The following is a 25,586-nucleotide window of genomic DNA, read 5'->3' as shown; positions in this document are numbered from 1 at the left end:
AATTTATTGTGATAATAGTGGTGCAGTAGCAAACTCGAAGGAACCACGAGCCCATAAGGCGAGTAAACACATTGAGCGCAAGTACCACCTGATACGAGACATCATAAAACAAAGAGAAGTTGTTGTCGCCAAGATTGCATCAGATGATAACTTGGAAGATCCTTTCACTAAGGTCTTTCCAGCGAAAGCTTTTGATGGGCATGTTGAGAGGATGGAAATCAGATGTATGGCAGTATATATGGCAGCATAGTCTTTTAGTATAAGTGGGGGATTGTTAGAATGTATATTAAAAGTCTAGCTTTTGTATAAACATTTATTTTGAAATAAGAATCACATTGGTCAAATGTCTATATTTATATACTAAATGTAGTTGTTCATTTAATTTATATTGAAGATAACATAGTGTGTGGTGTCACACAGAAGATCATGTTATCAGTTATTTATAAATTATAGATAGTTGCTCACAACCAAGATGGAATGGGACAAACCATTAGAATGGTTATAGTGTAATTTGGTATAAGTTTATCTTGACTATAAAATTACATTAGTACACTTTGAGTGTATTGAGCAGGACCATTTAAGGTTATTCTTTTTATACTGACTGTAAAAAAGAACAGGACCTCTGTTATTATGGATGTACATACTCTTAATCAAGATATAATAACAAGCACCTTTACTTAATATTTATTTCTTTAATTTATCAATGGGTGAGATTTAGTTCGTTAAATCAATAGGCCCGATAAGTTAGGAAATGATATTATTTATATGGTGTGTTGTTGATTATAGAATGAAACTGTTGTTGGTTGCTACTCGGAAAACCCAATGGCTCCACTATACAAAAATTTTGTACGTGATCTGAACCTTTCCTAGCTACCATGTGTTATTTTAAGTTAAACTTGTATCTCCTGCGGAACTTAACACGTTTGATTCCAAGTTTAACTTATATGTTCTTTTAGGTTTAGATTTGGATCTCCTGCGGAACTTAACACGTTTGATCCAAATCACCTGGGTTATAAATTCAATTAAATATTAGTTTCTAAAATTGGCTTCCAGTACTGCATGGCGAGGCACTTGGCTTTCTTGGATATGGGAGCAACCACCACCGACTAGACAAAGCCTTTTAAGGAAAGTTAATATTTAATTTCCTTATATAACTCTAGGTTAACCAAAAGGAATAATCAAATCACAAGGGAAAAAGAAAAAGAACACAACATCAAAATTAAATTCGAAAAACAAGAATCGAATTCCTCTTATATTTGGTATTTATTTAAAGAAAAATTAACTAGTATGATGCGGAAATTAAATACTAGTTATACCTCTTCCTTGTATGCTAAAAACCTCGAGATCTTCTGTCGTATCCCTCTCCTCCTCTTGGACGTCGTGTGGGCGACGATCCTCCAAGATGAACACCACCCGGAAAGCTTCTCCTCCTTCTCTAGAATTCGGGCACCACCACCACAAAGGAGCAAAAGAGAGCAAAGGGAAGAGAGGGAGAGGGGTCGGCCACTTGATGATCTCCAACAACACAATATCAATTGTTCTATTTTTCAAGGCCTCCCCTTCCCCCCTTTTTATATTAGTTTCCCAACGAAAAATTATGGAAAGAGTTTTATAAAAAATTAGACTCATTCCTATTTTCTTTTAATTTTTTTCTTTTTCTTTCCTTTTAATTAATCAATCCTAGATTGATTTATTAATTAAACAACTATTTGTTGATGTTTAATTATTTGACCGGCCCCTTGCTTGGGCACCAAGCAAGGTGGCCGGCCACTTATTAAAAGGGAAAGAAAGAAAAAAAATTTTATAAAATTTTAAAAGAAGAAAACTTCTAATAAAATTTTACAAACCCTCTTTTTTTCTAATGTGGATATTAAAAGGAAAGTTTTAAAATTTAAAACCAACTTTTTAAAATTTAAAACATCTCTAATATTATTTCTTTTTAAAAGAAAGTTTTATAAATTTTACAACTCTCTTTTAAAACCTTGTGGCCTAATTTAAATTAGGAAAATTTTATAAATTTTTAAAATCTCTCTTTTTACAAATTGTAAATATCTGAGGAAATTTAAAAATTCAAAAATAACCTTCCTAATTTAAATATTGTGGCCGGTCCCCTTGCCCAAGGCAAGGGCCGGCCACTTCTAGAGAATATGTGGCCGGTCATTGCTTGGTCACCAAGCAATGAACCGGCCCCTTCTTGGACACCAAGATAGGCTTTTCTTTGGATGGACTTGAGGCTTTATTGAAGCTACAACAGGGACCTAGAGGAGAAATTGGTTTTGGCCTTCCGATGAGCTTGAGTATCTCGTGCTCGCCCCAAACACACAACTCAAGTTCATCGATAATAACTCATTCAACTAGAGAGTTATTACCGCACTACCGCACCAATCCCAAATTATATTATGGGCTCCTTCTTATCATGAGTGTGTTAGTCTCCCTGTGTTTAAGATTACGAATGTCCACTAATTAAGTGAGTTACTGATAACTCATTTAATTAATATCTAGCTCCAAGAGTAGTACCACTCAACTTTATTGTCATGTTGGACTAGGTCCACCTGCAGGGTTTAACATGGCAATCCTTATGAGCTCCTCTTGGGGACATTCTCAACCTAGATAACTAGGACACAGATTCCTTCTATAATCAACAACACATACTATAAGTAATATCATTTCCCAACTTATCGGGCATATTGATTTATCGAGCTAACCCTCACCCTTTGATAAGTCAAAGAAATAAATATTAAATATACATGCTTGTTATTATATTAGGATTAAGAGCACACACTTCCATAATAACTAAGGTCTAGTTCTTTTACTAAGTCAGTACAAAAAGAACTTACCTAAATGATCCTACTCAATACACTTAAAGTGTATCAGTGTAATTTATTAGTCAAGATAAACTAATACTTAATTACACTACGTCTATTCTGATGGTTTGTTCCTTTCCATCTTAGTCGTGAGCAACAATTTATAATTTATAGAGAACCGACAACATGATCTTCTAAGTGTGACTCCACACTCCATGTTATCTTCTATATAAATTAATTGAACAATTACATTTAACAAATAAATGTAAATATTTGACCAATGTGATTCTTTATTTCAAAATAAATGTGTACAAAAGCTAAACTTTTAAGTATACACTCCAACAACTGTGTCTTAGTGATCTAGGTTGATGATGTCCCCTTGAGGAGCTCTTAAGGATTATCATGTAAACCCTACAGGTGGACTTAGTTTGACATGACAATAAGGCTGAGTGGTACTACTCTTGGAGCTAAATATTAATTAAGTGAGTTGTCAGTAACTCATTTAATTAGTGGGCATTCGATATCTTAAACACAGGGAGACTAACAAAACATGATAAGAAGGAGCACATATTATAATATGGGATTGGTACGGTAGTGCAATAATAACTCTTTAGTGGTATGAGTTATTATTGGTAAACTTGAGTTGGGTGTTCGGGGCGAACACGGGAAGCTCAAGCTCATCGGGAGACCAAAACCAATTCCTCCTCTCGGTCTCTGTAGTAGCCTCTTATTTATAAAGCCTTATATCTACCCAAAACCCAGCTTCTTAACCAAGTTTAAGGGTCGGTCACATCCTTTCTTGGAGCCCAAGCAAGGGGTCGGCCAATCCAAGCTTGGAGCTCAAGCTAGGGTCGGCTAAGCCTTGCTTGGTACCCAAGCAAGGGGTCGGTCATATAAGAAGAGAAAAGGAAATAAAAGGGAGCTTTTATTTTGTTAAAAACTTTCCTTTTATGATGTTTTCTACATGGTTTTAAAAGAGAGTTTTAAATTTTAAAATCTTTCCTTTTATACCTTTCTACAAAGGATTAAAAGAAATATTTGAAATCTCTTCTTATTTGTAGTTATCTATAATGTTTAAAAGAAAGATTTTAATTTTAAACTTTCCTTTTTGTAACTATGATATAAAAGGAGTTTTATTTTAAATCTTTTATTTTATATGCATCCACAAAAGGATTTAAAAGATAAGATTTTAATTTTATAAAACATACCTTTTATAGCTAACCACAAAAGGGATTTTAAAAGAGAGATTTTAATTTTTATTTAAAATCTTTCCTTGTTTGGACATGATGTGGCCGGCCATGTAAAGGAATAAAAGGAAGTTTTAATTTTTTGTTTTAAAACTTTCCTTTTTTGGATTCACCAAGGATTATAAAAGAGAGGGAGAAGGTTCCTCATTGAGAACAACTTAAGCCTTGCATCCTCTCTATTCTGGCCGAAACTCATCTCTTCTATTCCCTTGGTGGTCGGCCCTCTTCCTTCTCTCTTCTCCTATTGTTTTCTTTCTTGGAGGCCTATGGCATCAAGCTTGGGTTTCTCTTGTTGGTCGGTTGCTTGAAGGAGAATAAGAAGAGAAGGAAGCTCTCTTGTCTAGCATCCCTTGGAGGTTAGTTGGTGGCCGAAACTTGGAAGCAAAGGAAGAAGCTTGGGTGGATTTCATCTTGGTAGATCGTCGCCCACACGACGTCCAAGAGGAGGAGAGGAATACAACAGAAGATCAAGAGGTCTATAAGCTACTAAGAAAGGTATAACTAGTTATTTGTTTCCACATCATAATTAGTTCATCTTCTTTGTATAGATCTTGAAAAACCAAACACAACAGGCTATCGATTTTAGGCTATCATTTTTGTTATCGATTTTGTGTTTCAATTTTATATTTTGATATTGTGCTTCTATTAAGGTCTCTGTAGTTAAACCTAGTTTACTGTAAGAAGTTAAATATCCGATTTCTTTGAAAGGCTTTGTCTAGGAAGTGGTGGATGATCCCATACCCAAGAAGGTCTAGTGTCTCGCCATGTTTAACCTAGAAGCCGATCTTTGAAATAGATATTTAATTAACTTCTGTAATATGGTTTAACTTATGAAGAACACATCTGTTAAACTTGGAGTAAAAATGTTAAGTATCGTTTCCAATCCAAGTTTAACTTCTGAAGGATAATTTGGATTAATAATATTAAGCATTGTTTGCAATCCAAATTTAACTTCAGTAGAGCACATGGGTAGCTAGGATAGTTCTATGCTTGTACAAATTTTTGTACAGGGGAACTAGAACAGTATTCCGAGTAGCAACCAACACATGCCTCCCGCTCAGCAGGGACGGCGACTGGGGAATGTGCTACTTGTTTGTCTCTTAACCTCGAGTTATCCATTTGTCCTTACTCGTCTACTCGAACATCTCAGTTCACTTTGCCATAACTCGCCCGCTCAGTCAGCTTTGACTCTTTACTTAACTTTGGCTTCCACGTCAGTCGATCTCCCCCTACTTTAGCCTATCTTTGGTGGGGGCCCTCTTCATCACTATATCAAACGCAATACCTTTCTCAACCAAAAGTGCATTATTCTATTCATGAAGTTTAAATTCAGAAAACAGTTCATCTAACCTAATTAAAGAGAGATCCTTAAAAACTTTGTAAGCATCCACCATGGATGCCTACAAAGTTTTCCTTGGAAAAGCGTTAAGGGCATAACTTATAATGTCACAATTTTTCACCTTCTGATCAATTGCGTGGAGATTGTTGAGAAGGTCTTGGATGTGTGTGTGTAGTTGTCTCACCATCTCTACGTCCTGTATTTTTATATTATATAATTTGTTTAAAATTAAGTCCCATTTTCTTACCTTAGTGTCAGAGGTACCCTTGTGCAGCTCGATTAGCTTTTTCCATAAATCTTTGGCATCGTTGAAGGGGCCATCCCAATTCGACTCTTCTTTGGTTAAGTCACATTATCTAGGTTAACTTTGCATGGCTTATATCTTCTTCATTATGCATTGGTCCTAGTTTTCACATAATACTAGTTTTTCGATGTCGTCGAGTGGAAGTGAGAAGCTAGTTTGGATGATCCACATTTCGACTTGAGTTTTCAGGTGGTACTTCATTCGACTCTTCTAGTAATTGAAATCTTCGCCGGAGAATAGTGGTGGGCATACGATGCTATAGCCTTCTTGGTATGTCATTTTAAAAAAAAAGTCTTGCACGCAATAAAATAAGGAGATTGTTGGTGCAATCGACCTAGGTTTGATCAGTATGATCATGATTTTGATGTGTGTGTCAAAGAGTATAAGTTAGGCTTTCATATTGGTTTGATATGTGTTTGAGTCTTGCAGGACTTAGTGAACACACATGAGCAAAAGCTCATCCAAAGGCTTAGATCCTTGAGTCGGTAAAGGATGGTGTGGAAGATATCCGAGGGATTTCCAAACGAGGAGTAATGGAGTAGAGCTGAAGGAAGCAGACTTCAAGGCAATGTGAAGGATGGTACGGAAAGGAGCTACGGGCTCAGGTGCATCTGAGGGACGAAGGCCGAGGAAGAGGACTTCAAGGGCGACTCCAGAAAGGATGAGTGTGAGTGAATGTAAGGTATCAATCGACTGGTCCAAATTCACAAGAGCACAGAAATGTTATATGCTCGTTGGCTGTGAAGATCAGTCGACTGGTGTTGACACCAGTCGACTGGTATATGGTCATTGGTAGGATCGTGGATTCTACAGAGTGTCGTTGGCTGTGTCCAACTGCTACATCAGTAGACTGGTGCATGGACCAGTCGACTAGTGTCGAGATGAGTTGATGAGTTGATTTGTTTTTCAACTCTCTCCTCTTATTTATAGGAAGCTTGGGGCATTAAAGGAGGTTATTGGTTTTGATTGAAACTCTCCTAGTCTTTGCCTCCAAGCTTCCAAAGCCTACTCTCTTCCTCCACAACCTAAACTTCATCTTGTAAAGAGAAAGAGAGCATTGTGAGAGGTTTGCGCCATTGAGAAAGAGAAAGCTCTAGCCGGAGATTGTCGAGGACTAGTCCACAGAAAGATTAAGGGATCGTCTACCTCAAGGACAAGATGTGGAGTAGGAGCAAGCAATCTCCAAACCATGTTACATCGATCTTGTTAGCGTTTGTGTTATTTCTTTATTGTTTTTGTTGTTTTAGTATATTCCGCTACGCACTAACCTTCTTGTAGAGAAGTAATCGACTTGGGGCTGACTTAGCTATTCAACTCCCCTTCTAGCAGGCCACAAGATCACCAACAGAGACTTGTCCCAAGACTTAGTTTTGGATTATCAGTGTAGTATAAAGAGATTATGAAAAACTAAAGAACTCGAGTGGTGTTGCACCAACCTCGAGAAACAAAAAACTCGAATGCAAAAAAAATTGTCGGAAGGGGTAATCGTACCAATTCCAATCGACTCTGATCGATTCTCAAAATTTAAAAACAATCCATAAAAAATTACTTGAACGGTGGTTTCACCGATTCGAAGCGGCCCTACTTTGATACCAATTATAGGAGCATTGCACTATAAGGGGCTGAATAGCGCTCATGGCTTTCATGTTCATTTGAAAACTTTTGAGAGATAAGCGGCAATGAAATAAAGAAAAGAAAACACAACGCTAATAAGACAAAGATTTACTTGGTTCAGAGCATGTGACGACTCCTATTCCAAGGCGCGGTCGTACTCGTTGAGTGCTTTCAATGGGAAATAACTATCAGCTCAAAATAATACAAGTAAAGATTTATAACTTTTGAAGAACTAAAATAAATTAAATGTACGGACGATCTACATATTTGAAGAATCAAGCCTTCGGTCGTCGGAGCAGCGTTTAGGTGGCATAAAAGCATTTTTCTAAGCAGCGTGCAAGAGTGGAAGATGATTGGAATGATGTGTTGAAGCTGCTGGTCGAATCCTCTTTTTATAGCCCCTTCCCGGCGCCTGGATCCCCTCCCGAGTGCTTGGACTGTGCTAACGTAATGAGCTCTCATTGAAACTTCATCCTTGAAGTTTATCCACGTCTGAACGTTTGGACCCTCTCTGGGCGCCTAAACCGTTGACATGGGTAGGCCAGTTGTCACGCTCCAGCTCAATGTGTCAATCAAATTTTGGCCGTCCAGGCACCCAGACCACCAGGATGCCCGAGCTGTTGCTTCACTGAAGCTTGCCCGGGCACCCAGAGCAGCCTCCGAACACCCAGATTACCTCCAAGCGTTGGATCACCTCCGGGCGCCCGAGCACCCAGAGCAGCTCCAAGTGCCCAGATCACCTCCAGCACATCACTTTCTGTAAAAAAAGAGTTAGTCTAGGCAATAAACAATATATATAAAGTATGAATTTGATAGCCTCTACACTGTCCGATCTTGACTTTGAGTTTCGTGGAAACTCTAAGTCAGATCAACGTCTACTGTTCCCTCTTCGAGGAACGCATCCTTACCTACTCCTCTCAGGAGAGATTACCTTTTGCTAGACCGGTCCTCTAGACCATCTGAACTTTGGCTCAGGGCCTGAGATATCAGGACTTCATGCTAGACGCCCGATGTCTGACATGTCTAGTCTTCCGCCTGGTGTCCGCAACCCCCAGGACTTTTACCTAGCATCCTCGACTCTAGGATTTTGCCCAATGTCCTTGATCTGCCAAAATTTTGTCTAGTCCTCCAGATCAGGACTTCGTTGTCTAACCGTAGGTAGGATTTTCCCTTTGCCTAAGATCACTTAGGACTTTCTTACACACTCAATTTAACTTGTTAGAATAATAATAACACTTAACTTAGAACCCTTTGTCATTATCAAAACTTAGGTTTGATCGTCTAGTGCTCCTTGCACCAACATAATGTGGTCTAAACACTAAAATCTTCACCTAACATCTAAATTAAAATCATGAAATGAATACAAATACTAGAAGTTTATCTAAATATACTCCTATAATATAATAAATGCCTATAAAATATGATTAAAAAAAATATAGGTATGAATCACACACATCACATATCCACATAATTTTTTAAATTTGGTCCAAATTAAAATTAAATTAATCTTTGATTAATTTTCAATTTAACCTCTAAATCCATCCATACAAATTAACCTTTAATTTTGTAACAAGACTCTCCAAATTAACATTTCAAAAATGCCCCAAGTTAACCCAACATTAATTAACATAATTAACTTCTTTAATTATCTAATTTATGAGTTGAGACAACTAATAGTTAAATGTCTCTTCTCTCATGGTTATAAGAAATTATATGTCAAGTGTTTGATCTTAGTGTGTGTGACAACAAAACACTTTCATCCTGGATGAAGACCTTCTTCATTGGTTTAGGAACAAAAGTCCATATTGGCCTCTTGCAAGATATCAAAACTACTCCCTACCTCGAAAGTGAAAGTATCCTCAAAAGCACATCATAGAATGATTATTGTGCAATGCAATTATTGTCACACCCTAGGTAGTCTCTGCCAGAAGAAATTTCGGCAGCATCTCCCCTGTATGGGTGATAATATGAAACTTCCTACAATGCCCTCAGGGCCACATATACCTCGGCCAACACGGCCGGAACAATATATATATATATATATATATATATATATATATATATATATATATATATATATATATATATATATATATATATATATATATATATATATATATATATATATATATATATATATATATATATATATATATATATATATATATATATATTATGCAAGCACCCACGCAGTATAATAGTAAACAAACCAAACTAAAGTAACGATAAGGAAATCATCTCAAATATCCTACTCAACTACACTCATAAAACTCAAATCACAATGACGTAAATAAAATCAACTCACCTCTTCTACCGTCCAAGCAGGCATGTAGCAGAACATATCCAAATAAAACCCCATAAACAAATAAAGTAAAACCATACAATATCTATAGAGCAAATCTAGAACAAGTCTAAAACATAGTCTGGATAGTATAATAAGAAAACCAAAAGACCAAACAACATCCTTGAAATCTGTAGGAGGGACTAGCGACTGGAAATCCTCCAGACAGCCTCAACCTGAAATAGTAATATCAACGGGGTGAGTCAACTCCTCAGTGGGTAACTACTGACATGCATAGTAAGAAATAACAACTAATAATAAATATGCGTACAGTCTCCTAGATATACATATCATATGAAAAATGTTAAACTGTAAGGAACAGGAATATCTGTACTAACCAGGACCTGGTGTATGGATAATAGACCGAGATGTATAGAAATCCTGTATGCATGTCAAGCATATGCATCCACCAAATATGCAGCAAATAAGTGCAGCAACCACAAGCAATAAATGCATCAATGCGCATGATACCAATGACATATCCTGGTCACCCCTGACGCCAGTCATCCATCTCACACACGATGGTGAGACCGAGTGGGTAAGGTTGTGATAACCGTGCGCTCTACCATCATTGCTCTTGAGTGACCGAGTGGACGGGATGCTGTCGGAATACATCTATCTATCCTCCTTACCCCAAATCATAAGTGGGGGAGCTCAATGCTCTCATCTCCCTGAGCCAGTCCAAAGGAGGGATCCCTATCATGCTACCACGCTGCGTCACACTACCCATGAGTGGACCAATGGAGCCCTTGACAGAGCAACCTGCTGCAACACACCCTACCTGATAAAAATCACTAACCCATGAGTGGTTGTGTGTGTAGATCCATGTAACCTGCGATGCGCTCAACAATAATGGAGCCAACAATCGCACAACATGCAATCATGCGAGATGATGCATGACACTAAGCATGGAAATATCCTAATCTTATCCATCTCTACCAAAATGTGTACCAAAAGATATATGGATCAAATAATATGATGTAAGTACACCGGTCATGTATGGTAAAATAAATCAGTGTCCTGAACATAATAAGGCATGGTATGTCATTACCTTAAGGTCATATATAATCAAAGGAACATGAATGCAATAGCAGAAAATAAATATAGCATGCTCAGGTAATAGATAATGACATACTAATGCAAAAATGAACATAAATATTACTATTCGTTAAATATTACTAAGCATGTCAATATGGCATATCAAAATAGATAAGTCAAGGTACCCACTTAAAATAGAAAGTCCAATCCAGTCCAAATCCGACGTCGAGATGCTCGTCTCGCGTCAAAGTCTTGTGTCACCAATATATATACATTTTTATTTACCTACGACTCAAATGAATAGCTAAATAAAATCCTTAAGAACAATTTAGGGAAAATCCCTAAACCATAAACCTCAACCTACCTAAATTAAATCCAACGGTTAATTAGGGTTAGTTACCTAATCCCCAATCAACCCATTAGATTAATAATCCAAACATAAATCAATTATACTAATCATGAAGTCTACCTCATACCTAATTCAACACATAAATAATATTCATTTCATTACCCTACTCCTTACCTCAATTCACAGCCATATTTGTGCTGGAACACGAGGAACTGATTGCTACTAGAAACAAGTAAGCAACTGAACTAAGGAAGAGTAATCTGAAAACCTATAATTCCAGCAACAAAATAGTTTCCATTACCTCAACCTCTCATCTCCTATTATTGATCTGCAGCCAGTGCAAGGAAAAGTAGCTACCGGAAAAGGCTAACGGAAGGTGACTGCTGCCCGAGATCTGTGGCCTGAGCTATTATGACGTTACTGCCAGGCATCTCCTAGTTAGCGCAAATGTAATAAAAACCAAATCTCAACGAATCTAGAACCCAAACCAGCGGACTTACCCATCGGTTCCCTCTCCGGCAGCTAGGTCTCACTGCTATTGAGATCAAAAGCACGGAAGAAGAAGGTACTCGTCTAGAAAATCGACCGCAGCCCAATCCAGCAAATCAAGGGCTCGGATCTTCCCCTTGATAGAAGATCAATTCGTGCGGGGGCAACGATTCAGAGAGGGTACGACTGGTGGAACTCCAGATGCGAGGATTGGAGGCTCGGCAGGTTGGACAGTGTCGAGGTGTGAGATCGGCTGCTGTTGTCGGAGAAAGGGGAGTGGCGTCGGAGTGCGTCGGGCGAAGAGAATGGAAGATTCGGTCACTCCGGTGATGGTCGGTGCAGGCCTTACAGCGGCGGCGAAAGACAGATATAGGTCACAAGCGAACGACGGCTTCAGCACTGCTCGGCGTCGGGATAAGATGGAGAGGCGTGAGGCTTCCCTTGGCCACTGCCTTATACACGAGGAAGGAGAAACCGTCGCATGTGGCATCGGTTAGGAAGGGAACGGACAGCGTTAATGGCTTAGGGCACGGGCACGGGTTCGGCGTCGGGGACGGCTCGGGCGCGTGTGAGGAAAAGAAGGAAAGAAAAAGAAAGAAAAAAGAGAAATAAAAAGAAAATCAAACATTTCCTCGTTTAAATGGGGTAACCTAAATAGGCTTTCCCGGGGCCCAATATTTGATCCCCCTTAAACTCGTCATACGAGCTCCGAAAATTTCCAAAAAAATCTAAAAATTTTAGAAAATTCCCTTATGGTTATTCGCCCTTTTTTGGTATTTTACATTCTCCCCTACTAATAAAAATTTGATCACCAAATTTTGTTATCTACCATCAGCAAGTACTAACAATAGATATATAGTATAAATTTTGAATGGAAAATTAACCCACATACCTTAAGTGAAAAGATAGGGGTATCGAGCTCGAATCGTATCCTCGAGCTCTCAGGTAGCCTCCTCGTCAAAATGATGTTGCCAACCGACTTTAACTAGTCGGATAGTCTTGTTCCACACTTGAGGCTCTTTCTAGTCCAGAATCCATACCAGAACCTCCTCGTAGGTAACGTCGGACTGAATAGGAACTGATATATCTGTCAGTACATGTGTCGGGTCGGATATATATCTCCTCAGGATAGACACATGGAATATGTCGTGAACGCCTGCCAGGGACGGTGGTAGTGTCAGACGATAAGCTACAGCTCCAATCCTCTCCAATATCTGGAAAGGTCCAATGTATCGCAGAGCTAGCTTACCTCTGAAGTCAAATCTCTTCACCCCTTTCGTGGGTGAGACTCGCAGAAAAACATGGTCGCCAATAGAGAACTCCAGGGGTCTCCGTCTCCGATCCACATAACTCTTCTGGCAGTTCTGCACCTCTGACATCCTCCATCTGATAGTATGGACCAACTCTACCTCCTGCTGAGCTCTATGAGGCCCTAACAGCTGGGTCTCTCCAACCTCCTCCCAGAGGGTGGGTGTCCGACAAGACCTACTATACAACGCTTCAAACGGTGCCATCTGGATAGCCGAATGAAAGTTGTTATTGTAGGCGAACTCTTCCAATGGTAAATGGTCCTCCCAACTGCCTCCAAAATCTAATACACAAGACCTCAGTAAGTCCTCTAGAGTCTAAATGGTCCGCTCTGACTGTCCATCAGTCTGTGGATGGAAAGCTGTACTGAAACGGAGTTGAGTGCTCAATGCCTCCTGCAGACTCTGCCAGAATTGAGGCGTGAACCGAGGGCCCCTATCCAAAATAATACTCAAAGGAACACCATGTAATCTGATGATCTCTAGGCAATACATATCTGCCAATCGATCCAGGAAATCAATCTTCCGGATCGCTAAGAAGTGTGCCGATTTGGTTAATCGATCAACGATTACCCAAATCGCGTCATGACCCGTCGTGTCCTAGGCAAACCCACCACAAAATCCATGGTAATGTGTTCCCATTTCCACTCAGGAATAGGAATCCGCTGAAGTAATCTGGTAAGTCTCTGGTGCTCAGCCTTCACCTGCTGGCAGACAAGACATCTAGCTACGAATTTCGTGATATCTTTCTTCATGTCGTTCCACCAATAGGAACCCTCAAATCCCGATACATGCGGGTCTCGCCTGGGTGGATAGCAAATCGGGAGCGATGAGCCTCCTGAAGTAACTCCTCCCTGACCGGATGAGATGGAGGTATGTATAATCAGCCTCGGAAATATATAATACTCACATCATCTAGGGTGAACCCTGTCTGCTGTCCAGAAGCTATCTGGCTGCCAATGAACTGAAAATACTGATCACCGGTCTGGGCCTCTCGGATCCTCGTCCTGATCAACGACTGAGTAACCATAGTAACCAAAACAACTCTCTCTGTCTGTCCCTGCTCCTCAAGGCCCAACTCGGAGAAACCCTGAATCAAGTCCGTGACTGAAGCTCGATGGCAAGCCAAAGTCCCTCTGGACTTCCTGCTGAGTGCATCGGCAACCACATTAGCTTTCCCCGGGTGATAGCTAATGGGACAATTGTAATCCTTCAGGAAATCCATCCATCTCTGTCGGAGATTAAGTTCCTTCTAGGTAAAAATATATTTGAGACTCTTATGATCCGTGAGAATCTCAAAGGTAATGTCGTACAGATGATGCTGCTAAATCTTCAAAGCAAAGATGATGGCGGCTATCTCCATATCATGTACAGGGTAGTTCTTCTCATGGTCCTTTAACTGACGAGAAGTATAGGAGACTACTCTGTCGTGCTGCATCAGAACAGTGCCCAAACCCTGAAGAGATGTGTCAGTGTAAATTACGAATCCATCATCTCCGGCGGGCAAAACCAACACCGGAGTCGACAATAATCTCTGCTTCAGCTCCTGGAAGCTGGTCTCGTAGGCCTCGGACCACATGAACGTCACTCCTTTCTTGGTCAGGCGTGTCAGTGGCATAGCTATGCGGGAGAACCCATTGACAAAACGTCTGTAATATCCTGCCAATCCCAAGAAATTACGGATCTCCTGTACTGATTTCAGCTGCTCCCAGCTGGTGACAGCCTCAATCTTCTAAGGGTCTATTGAAATACCTCAGCTAGAGACCACATGACCCAGAAAACGACTGAAGATAGCCAGAAGGCACACTTGTTGAACTTCGCATATAGCTGATGTCGTCAAAGAGTCTCTAAGACTGTGCGATGATGCTATGCATGTTCCTCCTCGGGACGCGAGTAGATCAATATGTCATCGATGAAAATGATAACAAACTTATCAAGATACTTCAGGAAAACGCGGTTCATCAAATCCATAAATACCGTTGGAGCATTGGTAAGCCCAAATGGCATTACCAAAAACTCATAATAGTCGTATCTGGTATGGAATGTTGTCTGTTGAATATCAGATTCTTTGACTCTCAACTGATGGTATCCGGACCGCAGATCAATCTAAGAATACACTGATGTATCTCTGAGCTAATCAAATAAATCCTTGATCCGAGGTAAGGGGTACTTATTTCTGACGGTCACTGCATTTAGCTGTCTATAATCTATGCACAAGCTCAGAGTACCATCCTTTTTCTTGACAAATAATACCGGAGAACCCCACGGAGAAGCACTAGGGCGTATAAATCCCCTGTCTAAAAGCTCTTGGAGTTAAACCTTCAGTTCATTCAACTATTTTGGGTCATACGGTAAGGAGCTTTCGATGTCAGCGCGATTCCCGGAATCAACTCAATAGCAAACTCCACTTGCCTTCTTGGAGGCAAACCTAGTAGCTCCTCTGGAAATATATCCGGATACTCTCGGACTACTAGAACGTCAAAGAGTTGAGAACTACTGTCATCTTCAGTATGAATCAAAGATAACAGAAAACCCTGACAGCCATGCGACAGCAGCTTCTGAGCTTGAATCGCTGAAATAGTCGATATACCGTCGTCTCTGATACTAGTGAAATCCCACGAGGGTTGGTTCGGAGGTCAGAATATGACCACCCTCGTCTGGAAATCAACAGTGGCATGATATGCTGACAGCTAATTCATGCCAAGAATAATATCAAACTCGACCATTTCCAGTACTAAAAGATCTACCGTAAGTATCATGTTGCCAAAATCTAATGGGCAACCTCTGACCTCCTGGGTGACGTTCAAAGTATCACCCGACGGTAGAGAGACGGTCAGTCACTGTGGTCTAAAAATGGGTAATCTACCAATCTCCCTCATAAAGGTACGGGATATAAAAGAATGCGAGCTACCAGTATCTATCAGCATATCAGCAGATAAGGCATAAATGGAAATCGTACCGCGGAAAATGGATCCGTCGGCCCGCTGCGCATCCTCTCTGGTGACCGCATGAATCCATCCAGTCTCTGGCGGAGGTGGAGGTGGTAGCGCTGCCAGCGGTAGTTACATTTGAGCAGGAGCTGGCCACTGAGGCAGTGCTGGATATGGGGCCAGAGGTGGAACAGAGGACTGCGACTAATACTATACTGGTGGCTGTGACTGTGCCTGGTACTAAACCAGTGGTTGTGGCTGCGTCTGGTACTGAACCAGTGGTTGTGGCTGCGTCTGGTACTGAACCAGAGGTTGGGACTGCCAATAATGGACTAAGGGCTGAGGCTGCAGCTGATATGGAGATCCCACGATAGAACTCTGTGGTACTATGAGGGCACTGGGATGCTCCTTTCCATGCATTCCATATGCAGCTGCTGCAGGGGGAGCTATCCTCTGCTGACGATGTGAAGTTTGGGCTCTGTGCCCGCTTTGTTGAGTCCCTATCTAACTGACCTTAACTCCATGACCAGAAACTCCGGAAGCAATATGCTGAGCCTTCAGCAAACAATCTCGGCTCAGGTGCTCGGACAGTTTGCAATAATAGTAAACTGACTGTCCCAGGGTGCAGGCTGATGTGGTGTGCTCTTTGGATCCACACCGGGTGTAGTGGATGTCATTGGCGGGTTGTTTTTGGGTCTGTTGAAGAGGTCGGAAACATCCTGATGAAGACCGCCTCACCTTCTGAGGCTGACCAGATGCCCCAGAAATTCCCTGACCTAGCCGACTACGACCACTCTGTTGCTGTCCGGTCGCCTGTGCCTGCTGGATCTGCCCTGATATCTGACCTATCTGCTTCCTTTTCTTGTCCCGATACACTCTCTGGTGAGCTGACTCAATCATAAGGGCTCGGTCCAATGTCTCTATGTAAGATGAGTTCCCAAAATCTGCAAGCTTTACTTGCAGATGTCCATCCAATCTCTGAATAAACTGATGCATACAGGAACTGTCCTCAGTAACTAGTTCTGGACAAAATCTGGCCAACCGATTAAACTCAGCATTGTACTCTGTCACCGAGCGATTGTTTTGTCGCAAACTTAGAAAATCCTATCGGCGAGTCATCTGATATGCCCGTGGGAAGTAGCAGCTCTCAAAAGCCTCTCTGAATTTGGCACAGGTGATGTTCTGCTCGCCTATGATGGAACGCTGCATAACCCACCAAGTGTCGGCCTCATCCTATAAATGGAAAGCAACCAGCTCTGCTTTCTCCCACTCGGAGCAAGCCATGTAGAAGAAGGTCCGCTCCATAGTCTCAATCCAGGACTGGGTCACACTCGGATCAGTCTCTCCTCAGAATAGTGTGAATCAACTCTTCATTAACTCTGCCAATGCTGGAATCCGGGCTTGTGCCACGACAATATTAGTGAAGTGCGTAGGGATTGACGCAGGAACTTGCGGAATCCCTAGAGCTGGTGGTATAGGTAGTACCGCTGGATAGACCGGGGGAGGTACTCCCGATGCTGCTGCATAAGCTGGAGCATGTACCACTGGTGGTACTGCAGGGTCGATATGAGTGGTCGCGGTTGGAGGTACGGTAGGTGGTGGTACCGGAAATGGAGCAACCGGTATCGCTGGTGCTAGTGCTGGGTACACTGTAGCCACTAGGGGCGCATGTGCCGAGTACATGGTAGGTCCAGGTGGCGGTGGTGTCGGGTACTCCGCAAGCTCTGCTGGTGGAGGTATCGGGTTTGCCGCGGGTGGTACAGTGCATAATGTATGGGTGGGTACTTCTAACGAAGTCACCGGAGTCTGAGAGCCCGACGCGCCCGCAGTATCATGAGTCTGTCCCTAACCGACAGACTCAACCCCAGTAGGCATCTCTAGCAAGCCCGTTGCCAGAGATTCCAAAGTCCTCTTACGTGGTCGTCCAGCACCACCTCTCATCGCAGATACACATGTAGATCTCCTCATATCTGTTAAGTTATAACTCAGATATTACTACAAGTAACAAAATTATAAAATTACCTTTATACCTATTTGCCATCAGGAGATGTTCTGTCGCTGTCCAACCCCCATATATAACCTCGGAATCCTGTACGAGAAAATCGATGGAAATTTGTATAAATCCAAAACGGAATTCCGAAAAAAGAACATAACGGAAATCCGTACAAATCCAAAAATACCCAGTTTGACTCGCAAACCTAGCTTTGATACCAAAAAAATTGGTATCAGATTATTTCGAAAATCCAACACACAAAAACTTGACTCGCCACAACTAAAAATACAAAAAACCAAGCATCAGAAACCTCGCTCTGATACTAAAAATATTGTCACGCCCCAGGTAGTCTCTGCTAGAAAAAATTTCGGTAGCATCATCCCTGTACGGGTGACAATATGAAACTTCCTATAATGCCCTCAGGGCCACATATACCTCGGCCAACACGCCCGAGAACAATAAATATATATATTATGCAAGCACCCACGCAGTATAATAGTAAACAAACCAAACTAAAGCAACGATAAGGAAATCATCTCAAATATCCTACTCAACTACACCTATAAAACTCAAATCTTATATCCTACTTAACTACACCCATAAAACTCAAATCACAACGACGTAAATAAAATCAACTCACCTCTTCTGTCGTCCAAGCAGGCATGTAGCAGAACATATCCAAATAAAACTTCATCGACAAATAAAGGAAAAACCATACAATATCCATAGAGCAAATCCAGAACAAATCTAAAACATAGTCTAGATAGTATAACAAGAAAACCAAAAGACCAAACAACATCCTTGCAATCTACAAGGTGGACTAGCGATTGAAAATCCTCCAGATAGCCTCAACCTGAAATAGTAATATCAACGGGGTGAGTCAACTCCTCAGCGGGCAACTACTGACGTGCATAGTAAGAAATAACAACTAATAATAAATATGCGTACAGCCTCCTAGATATACATATCATATGAAAAATGTTAAGGAACAGGAATATCTGTACTAACCAGGACCTAGTGTATGGATAATAGACTAAGAGGTATATAAATCCTGTATGCATGTCAAGCATATGCATCCACCAAATATGCAGCAAATAAGTGCCACAACCACAAGCAATAAAAGCATCAATGCGTATGATGCCAATGGCATGTCCTGGTCACCGCTGACGCCAGTCAGCCATCTCACACACGATGGTGAGACCGAGTGGGTAGGGTTATGACTACCGTGCACTCTGCCATCACTGCTCCTGAGTGACCGAGTGGAAGGAATGTTGTCAGAGTACACCTATCCTCCTTACCCCAAATCATAAGTGGGGGAGCTCAATGCTCTCATCTCCCTGAGTCAGCCCAGAGGAGGGATCCCTGTCCTGCTATCACACTACGTCACACTACCCATGAGTGGATCAACGAAGCCCTTGACAGAGCAACCTACTGTAACACACCCTACCTGATAAAAATCACTAACCCATGAGTGGTTGTGTGTGCAGATCCATGTAACCGGCGATGTGCTCAACAATAATTGAGCCAACAATCGCACAGCATGCAATCATGCGAGATGATGTATGACACTAAGCATGGAAATATTCTAATCCTATCCATCTCTACCAAAATGTGTACCAAAAGATATATGGATCAAATAATATGATCTAGGTACACCGGTCAGGTATGATAAAATAAATCAGTGTCCTGAACATAATAAGGCATGGTATGTCATTACCTTAAGGTCATATATAATCAAAGGAACATAAATGCAACAACAGGAAATAAATACAGCATGCTCAGGTAATAGATAATGACATACCGATACAAAAAATGAATATAAATATTACTATTTGTTAAATATTACTAAGCATATCAATATGACATATCAAAATGGATAAGTCAAGGTACCGCCTCAAATAGAAAGACCAATCCAGTCCAAATCCAACGTCGAGATGCTCGTCTCGCGTCAAAGTCTTGTGTCACCAATATATATACATTTTTATTTAGCTACAACTCAAATGAATAGCTAAATAAAATCCTTAAGAACAATTTAAGGAAAAACCCTAAACCCTAAACCTCAACCTACCTAAATTAAATCCAACGATTAATTAAGGTTAGTTACCTAATCCCCAATCAACCCATTAGATTAATAATCCAAACCTAAATCAATTATACTAATCATGAAGTCTACCTCATACCTAATTCAACACATAAATAATATTCATTTCATTACCTTACTCCTTACCTCAATTCACAGCCATATTTGTGCTGGAACACGGGGAACTGATTGCTACTAGAAACAAGTAAGCAACTGAACTAAGGAAGAGTAATCTGAAAACCTACAATTCCAGCAACAAAATAGTTTCCATTACCTCAACCTCTCAGCTCCTATTATTGATCTACATCCAGTGCAAGGAAAAGTAGCTGTCGGAAAAGGCTAACGGAAGGCGACTGCTGCCCGAGATCTGTGGCCTGAGCTATTATGATGTTACTGCCAGGCATCTCCTAGTTAGCGCAAATGAAATAAAAACCAAATCTCAACGAATCTAGAACCCAAACCAGCGGACTTACCCATCGGTTCCCTCTCCGCCGGCTAGGTCTCACTGCTGTTGAGATCAAAAGCACGGAAGAAGAAGGTACTCGTCTGAAAAATCGACCGCATCCCAATCCAGCAAACCTAGGGCTCGGATCTTCCCCTTGATCGAAGATCGATTCGTGTGGGGCGGCGATTCAGAGAGGGCACGACTAGTGGAACTCCAGATGAGGGGATTGGAGACTCAGTGGTTGGGTAGCGCCGAGGTGTGAGATCGGCTGCTGTTGTCGGAGAAAGGGGAGTGGCGTCGAAGTGCATCGGGCGAAGAGAATGGAAGATTCGGTCACTCCGGTGATGATCGATGCAGGCCTCACAGCGACGGCGGAAGACAGATCTAGGGCACAAGTGGTCGACGGCTTCGGCATTGCTCGACGTCGGGAGAAGATGGAGAGGCGTGAGGCTTCCCTTGGCCACTGCCTTATACACGAGGAAGGAGAAACCGTCGCGTGCGGTGCCGGTTAGGAGGGGAACGGACGGTGTCGATGGCTTAGGCCACGGGCACGGGTTCGGCGTCGGGGACGGCTCGGCCGCGCATGAGGAAACGAAGGAAGGAAAGAAAAAGAAAAGGAGAAATAAAAAGAAAATCAAACATTTCTTCGTTTAAATGGGGTAGTCTAAACAAGCTTTCTCGAGGCTCAATATTTAATCCCTCTTAAACTCGTCATACGAGCTCCGAAAAATTTCCAGAAAATTTTTAAAATTTCGAAAAATTTCCTTATGGTTATTCGTCCTTTTTCGGTATTTTACAATTATTTTATCATCTTATATCATGATGTGCCCCTAACACTTGGACCATATTTGTCCCAATAGGTCTTGTCCAATTTGAACTTAATTAATATAGCCATAACCCATGAAAGGTAAACCAACTCGAGAACGCTTCTCAATTGATTTTCACTGTGCACAAATTGAATTGCACTAATCATTAATCAAATTTATCATGTGATATAATCTTCGATTCCTCTATATACTATGAGTGATTATAGTCCTCTACTAATTAATGCCTCATCATTATAAGATTAGCAACAAAGTAATAGCAAGGGTACACATGGAACCCTTTCATGGAACCAAACATCAAGTGTTAAGGATTAGTTGCATCTGTCTACATGGGATTTCATAGATACTAAATGAACTATCAAATGATTTCTCATCGTGAGTAATTTCAAGTGGATTGTTCCCTAATAAACCACTTATATCGTAGCCTAGAAATCATTATGTCTACAAGCGTGAGATCCTCTAATGCCGTCCCATAGCAAAAACTAGCCACATGACATATTGTGAAGTTAAAATCTCATTACAAAATCACTAAAACTAAAGAACTTTTAATAACATAGCCTTAAACTAGCTTTAGGATCACTTCACTATCTCCCTTGATATCCATCACTAAAGCAATAATGTTATAAGAAACTTTTACTACAATCTACTAGTTATATCATGAGAAAAAGCATGACTTCTTTTATGGATGTAATTATATTTAAATAATAACCAAGAAGGTTAACAATCTTCCAATATTACCATTATACAAATTTAAATTTTGTCCGTCTCATAATGACTCATATGTCGACATGTCTCAAAATTTTAAAATGATACTTTAGTCGGTATAATCATTTTGAAATGGCATCTCATGACGATGCTACAATAGACGAACCCCAAAAAAAAAAAAATGATTTGCAAAAGATTTTCCTCAAGCCTTTGCAAAGCTAATGGAACAAAATGAGAGTGGCATGTGAAAAGAAGTGCAATGTATTTTGCTCTTGTTAAATCACCACTTAAGGTAGGGTATAACAACACAATGTTGCAATTAAAATTTAAACAAATTAGAGTTGTATGATTGATGTGATGAAAATGGTCCAGGTTCAGTGAACCCAATTGATGGGTAACAAAATTAATTCTTCCAAAAGGGAAGACTACAGCACAAAGTTGCAATTGAGTGCTGCATTGCATTGCATGATAGCATTACAATAATGCTGCAAAGCTTTTAAGTAACATGATAAGAAAATTTGGGGCTATTTGTTTCTACCTTTTGTCGTATTCGTAAGCTTTTCATATTTGATATTGGATAGTAATATATCCACCTTTTATATTCCTAACAATAAAATAATATGATAATATTTTCACTTTTCAAAGGTTTTCAATTTACATTTTTATCAAGCTAAAAGACAATAGCAGTCAGTGTATTTTGATAAGAGATGATAGCTAAGTTTAGTATTTTACAAATCTAGCTAATACTTATCGTTTCAGGAAATTTATATCCATACTTTATATTCTATTACAAAGAAAATAAATTATTGATTTGACACGTAATATTTTGAAACAAATTTAATCAGTTAACAGTATAAATCAAACAATTAATATAATAATTTTTATTATTACAAAATTGTTGTATAATAGTTTTGCAATGTGTAAATTATTTAGTACGTAGAGCGTAGGAAAATTTTATTTTCTTTATTTTTTTGAAACACGGAAATTCCTACTGGCACAAGAACAGATGGGTGGCCCCGTGCTTTCTGTCCTGATACGGTGGCCGTCGCGCATCACAGCCGTTGCTTGTTGCGAACGTGGCACGGTTTTGGGGACGACTGGCTCCTGGATTCGTCGAGCCCACGAAGCGACTCTGCCAACCGCCACGTGTCTTGTTGGCCGTCCGAAGCCCCGCGCCTGCAATCGCCACGTCGGGTTTTTTATATTAAGACAACACCAGCCGGGACGCCGCGCCCCTCCATGGAGATCGCAACGCCCCTCCCAGTCACAGCCCTCGGCCGATCCAGCCAACCCTCTCTGACGAGCTCTATCAAAGCTTTACCAGATCAGATCCTCCATCAGCCGGTATGATCGCCTTTCCTCTCGATTATTCTGAATTTTGATCGTGTTCCTGCGTGATGATAACCCAAAGATGTGTTTTTTGTTTTTTTTTTTTGGAGTTTGGTGGTGTTTTCTTTTTCGGTGAAGACTGAAGGGGGAGGAGGTTTCGAGTTTTTTTCACGGTCCATCGGATAAATCGATGGCTCCGATCAGTCTCTTGTTTGTTTCTTCCTGCTTTCACTAGTTAGGGTTTATGATTGCTCGTGTATTCGTGGGCGGGAGGGCTCGTGCTTGATGGTTCTTAGTTGATTTTGACGGGAACCAGGTGCTGGAGACCTCGAGGCTAGTTGCGGTGTCTGCTTTTGGAAAGAAGATGGAGACAGATGCTGCAGTTACGATGGATTGGAAGGACCTTCCTGCGGAGCTGCTGCGGAGAATCCTTTCGCTTGTAGACAGCAATGGCGCCATGCAGATTGAGGTGGTAGCCTCATGTGTTTGTACTGGTTGGAGAGATGCCATCGGACTTACGAATCTCTCATTATCATGGTATACTCTCTAGCTTTAGTTGTTTGATATCCCTTGCAATTCTGTTTAAAGAGCTCACTGGGCAGGTAGGTAAATATGATGATGGATCATATTGGATTATCGAAGTGGGCTTGTTGATTTTTTGAAGGGTAGCGTTTGGCAATCATGATTGAGATGGGTAAATATTGACAAATATTTATACTTTGGTTTGTGTTATATAAAACAAAACAGAGAACCAGCATGATTAGAAACTCTCCTGTTGTTTCAAACTATACAAGGTTACAAAAAACTGAGCAAGGTGTTGATGTTCTCTCTCGTGAACATGACACACCAAGTGCGTAGGAAGTTAGGAACTTGGGAAGACTAGTGGTAACAAGGTGGGCAAAAAAGGACAAATGAGTCGCGCCCAACTTCTTAAGTATTTGAAATTATTTTGGATATTATTGCAAGTAAGGAGCTATCTTGGTTCTGCTTCTGAAGGTGTCAATCTTCTGTAATAGGTGGATTCTTTTTTGTTTTATTGTAATGAAACCTTCATATTGGGTATGATTTCAGTAGCTTCTTGTCTTCCTGTGTTCATTTCGGAGTGGCTTCTCCAGTAACTCCCATTAAGTTTTTATATTGCAGGTGCAACAAAGACATGAACATTCTTGTGCAGTCACTTGTGCCCAAGTTCCCACAGCTTCAAGTTTTGACTCTTAGACAAAATTATGTTCCACAACTTGAGGACAATGCTGTTGAGATAGTTGCTAAATACTGTCATGAATTGCAGGAACTAGACCTTAGCAAAAGCCTAAGGCTGACTGACAGATCTTTGTATGCACTAGGCAACGGCTGTCCTTACCTAACAAAACTAAATATTAGTGGATGTTCTGCTTTCGGCCACTCTGCCCTTGCATATCTTGCTAGTTGCTGTGTAAAACTGAAAAAGATGAATCTCTGTGGATGTGTTAGAGCTGCAACTGACACAGCTTTGCAGGTATGTTAATACCCTTGTATTTCGTAAGATATTTATGGCATAGCCATTGTAATTCTTGTGGGTTGATGTATATGTTTGCTGCAGTCCATATCGCATCATTGCAGCCAATTACAGTCTTTGAATTTGGGTTGGTGTGAAAGTGTCACTGATAAAGGAGTAACCAGTTTAGCATCTGGATGCCCTGATCTAAGGGATTTGGACTTGTGTGGCTGTGTGCTCATTACAGGTATTCTTTACATAGCTAATGCATCTTTGTCGTGATCTGCTAAAGCATCACATATGATTTGGAGTAACATTTTCTGCCGGGATCAGCATTCCTTACCTCTCTCGGTTGTCAGTGCAGACGAGAGCGTGATTGCACTAGCGAATTGTTGCCTGCACCTGAGATCTCTGGACTTGTATTACTGCCAGAACATCACCGACAAAGCTATGTATTCTCTGGCAAATAACAGCAGCAAGAGCCGACTTGGGTATTGGCAAAGAAGCAGCAGCAGCAGCAATGAAGAAGGGTTGATGAACCTCAACATCAGTCAGTGCACAGCCTTAACAGCTTCTGCAGTTCAAGCTGTTTGTGACTCATTTCCATCACTGCATACCTGCCTTGAGAGGAATTCGCTCATCATCAGTGGCTGTCTCGGCCTCACTTCTGTGCATTGTGCCTGTGCTGTTCGTGCTAACCATGCCGAGGCAACTGTGTTAGCTGATCACCATGCTCCTTACTGAACAGGTTGGAATGTAATTAGCTAGCCTTGGGTAACTTGTTTGTTTCTTGCACTGGGGGTGTATGTTGGTACTTAGGAATCTATGTATGTTTGATGCTATGTAGCTGTGTTATCTGTTGCAACCAAATGCACTTGATATCTAAAATAATTTCCAACCCAATTGTAAGCTGAGTTAGGTATGACTGATATTGATTAAGTTGTCTCAAGTCAAAAGCACAAAAATGAACCGTG

General features: G+C 40.8%; 1 protein-coding gene across 2 annotated transcripts; it reads left to right on the top strand.

Moving 5' to 3' along the window:
* The first annotated feature begins 23,033 nt into the window (after window positions 1-23,033).
* LOC121967256 (F-box protein SKP2A-like) lies at window positions 23,034-25,515 on the top strand. Of its 2 annotated transcripts, none has more exons than XM_042517362.1 (5): window positions 23,034-23,153; window positions 23,455-23,675; window positions 24,282-24,633; window positions 24,718-24,859; window positions 24,977-25,515. In XM_042517362.1, exons 1-5 carry the CDS (start codon window positions 23,049-23,051, stop codon window positions 25,354-25,356), a joined length of 1,200 nt encoding a protein of 399 aa, XP_042373296.1. In that variant the 5' UTR covers window positions 23,034-23,048; the 3' UTR covers window positions 25,357-25,515. The 2 variants fall into 2 exon arrangements, with proteins under 2 accessions (XP_042373296.1, XP_042373305.1); XM_042517371.1 differs by having other exon boundaries at window positions 23,039-23,153; window positions 23,249-23,675.
* Window positions 25,516-25,586: the final 71 nt, after the last annotated feature.

This window comes from Zingiber officinale, chromosome 1B, assembly GCF_018446385.1.
Source record: "Zingiber officinale cultivar Zhangliang chromosome 1B, Zo_v1.1, whole genome shotgun sequence".
NCBI classification, from domain to species: domain Eukaryota; kingdom Viridiplantae; phylum Streptophyta; class Magnoliopsida; order Zingiberales; family Zingiberaceae; genus Zingiber; species Zingiber officinale.
This window is presented reverse-complemented; position numbering and strand designations above follow the sequence as displayed.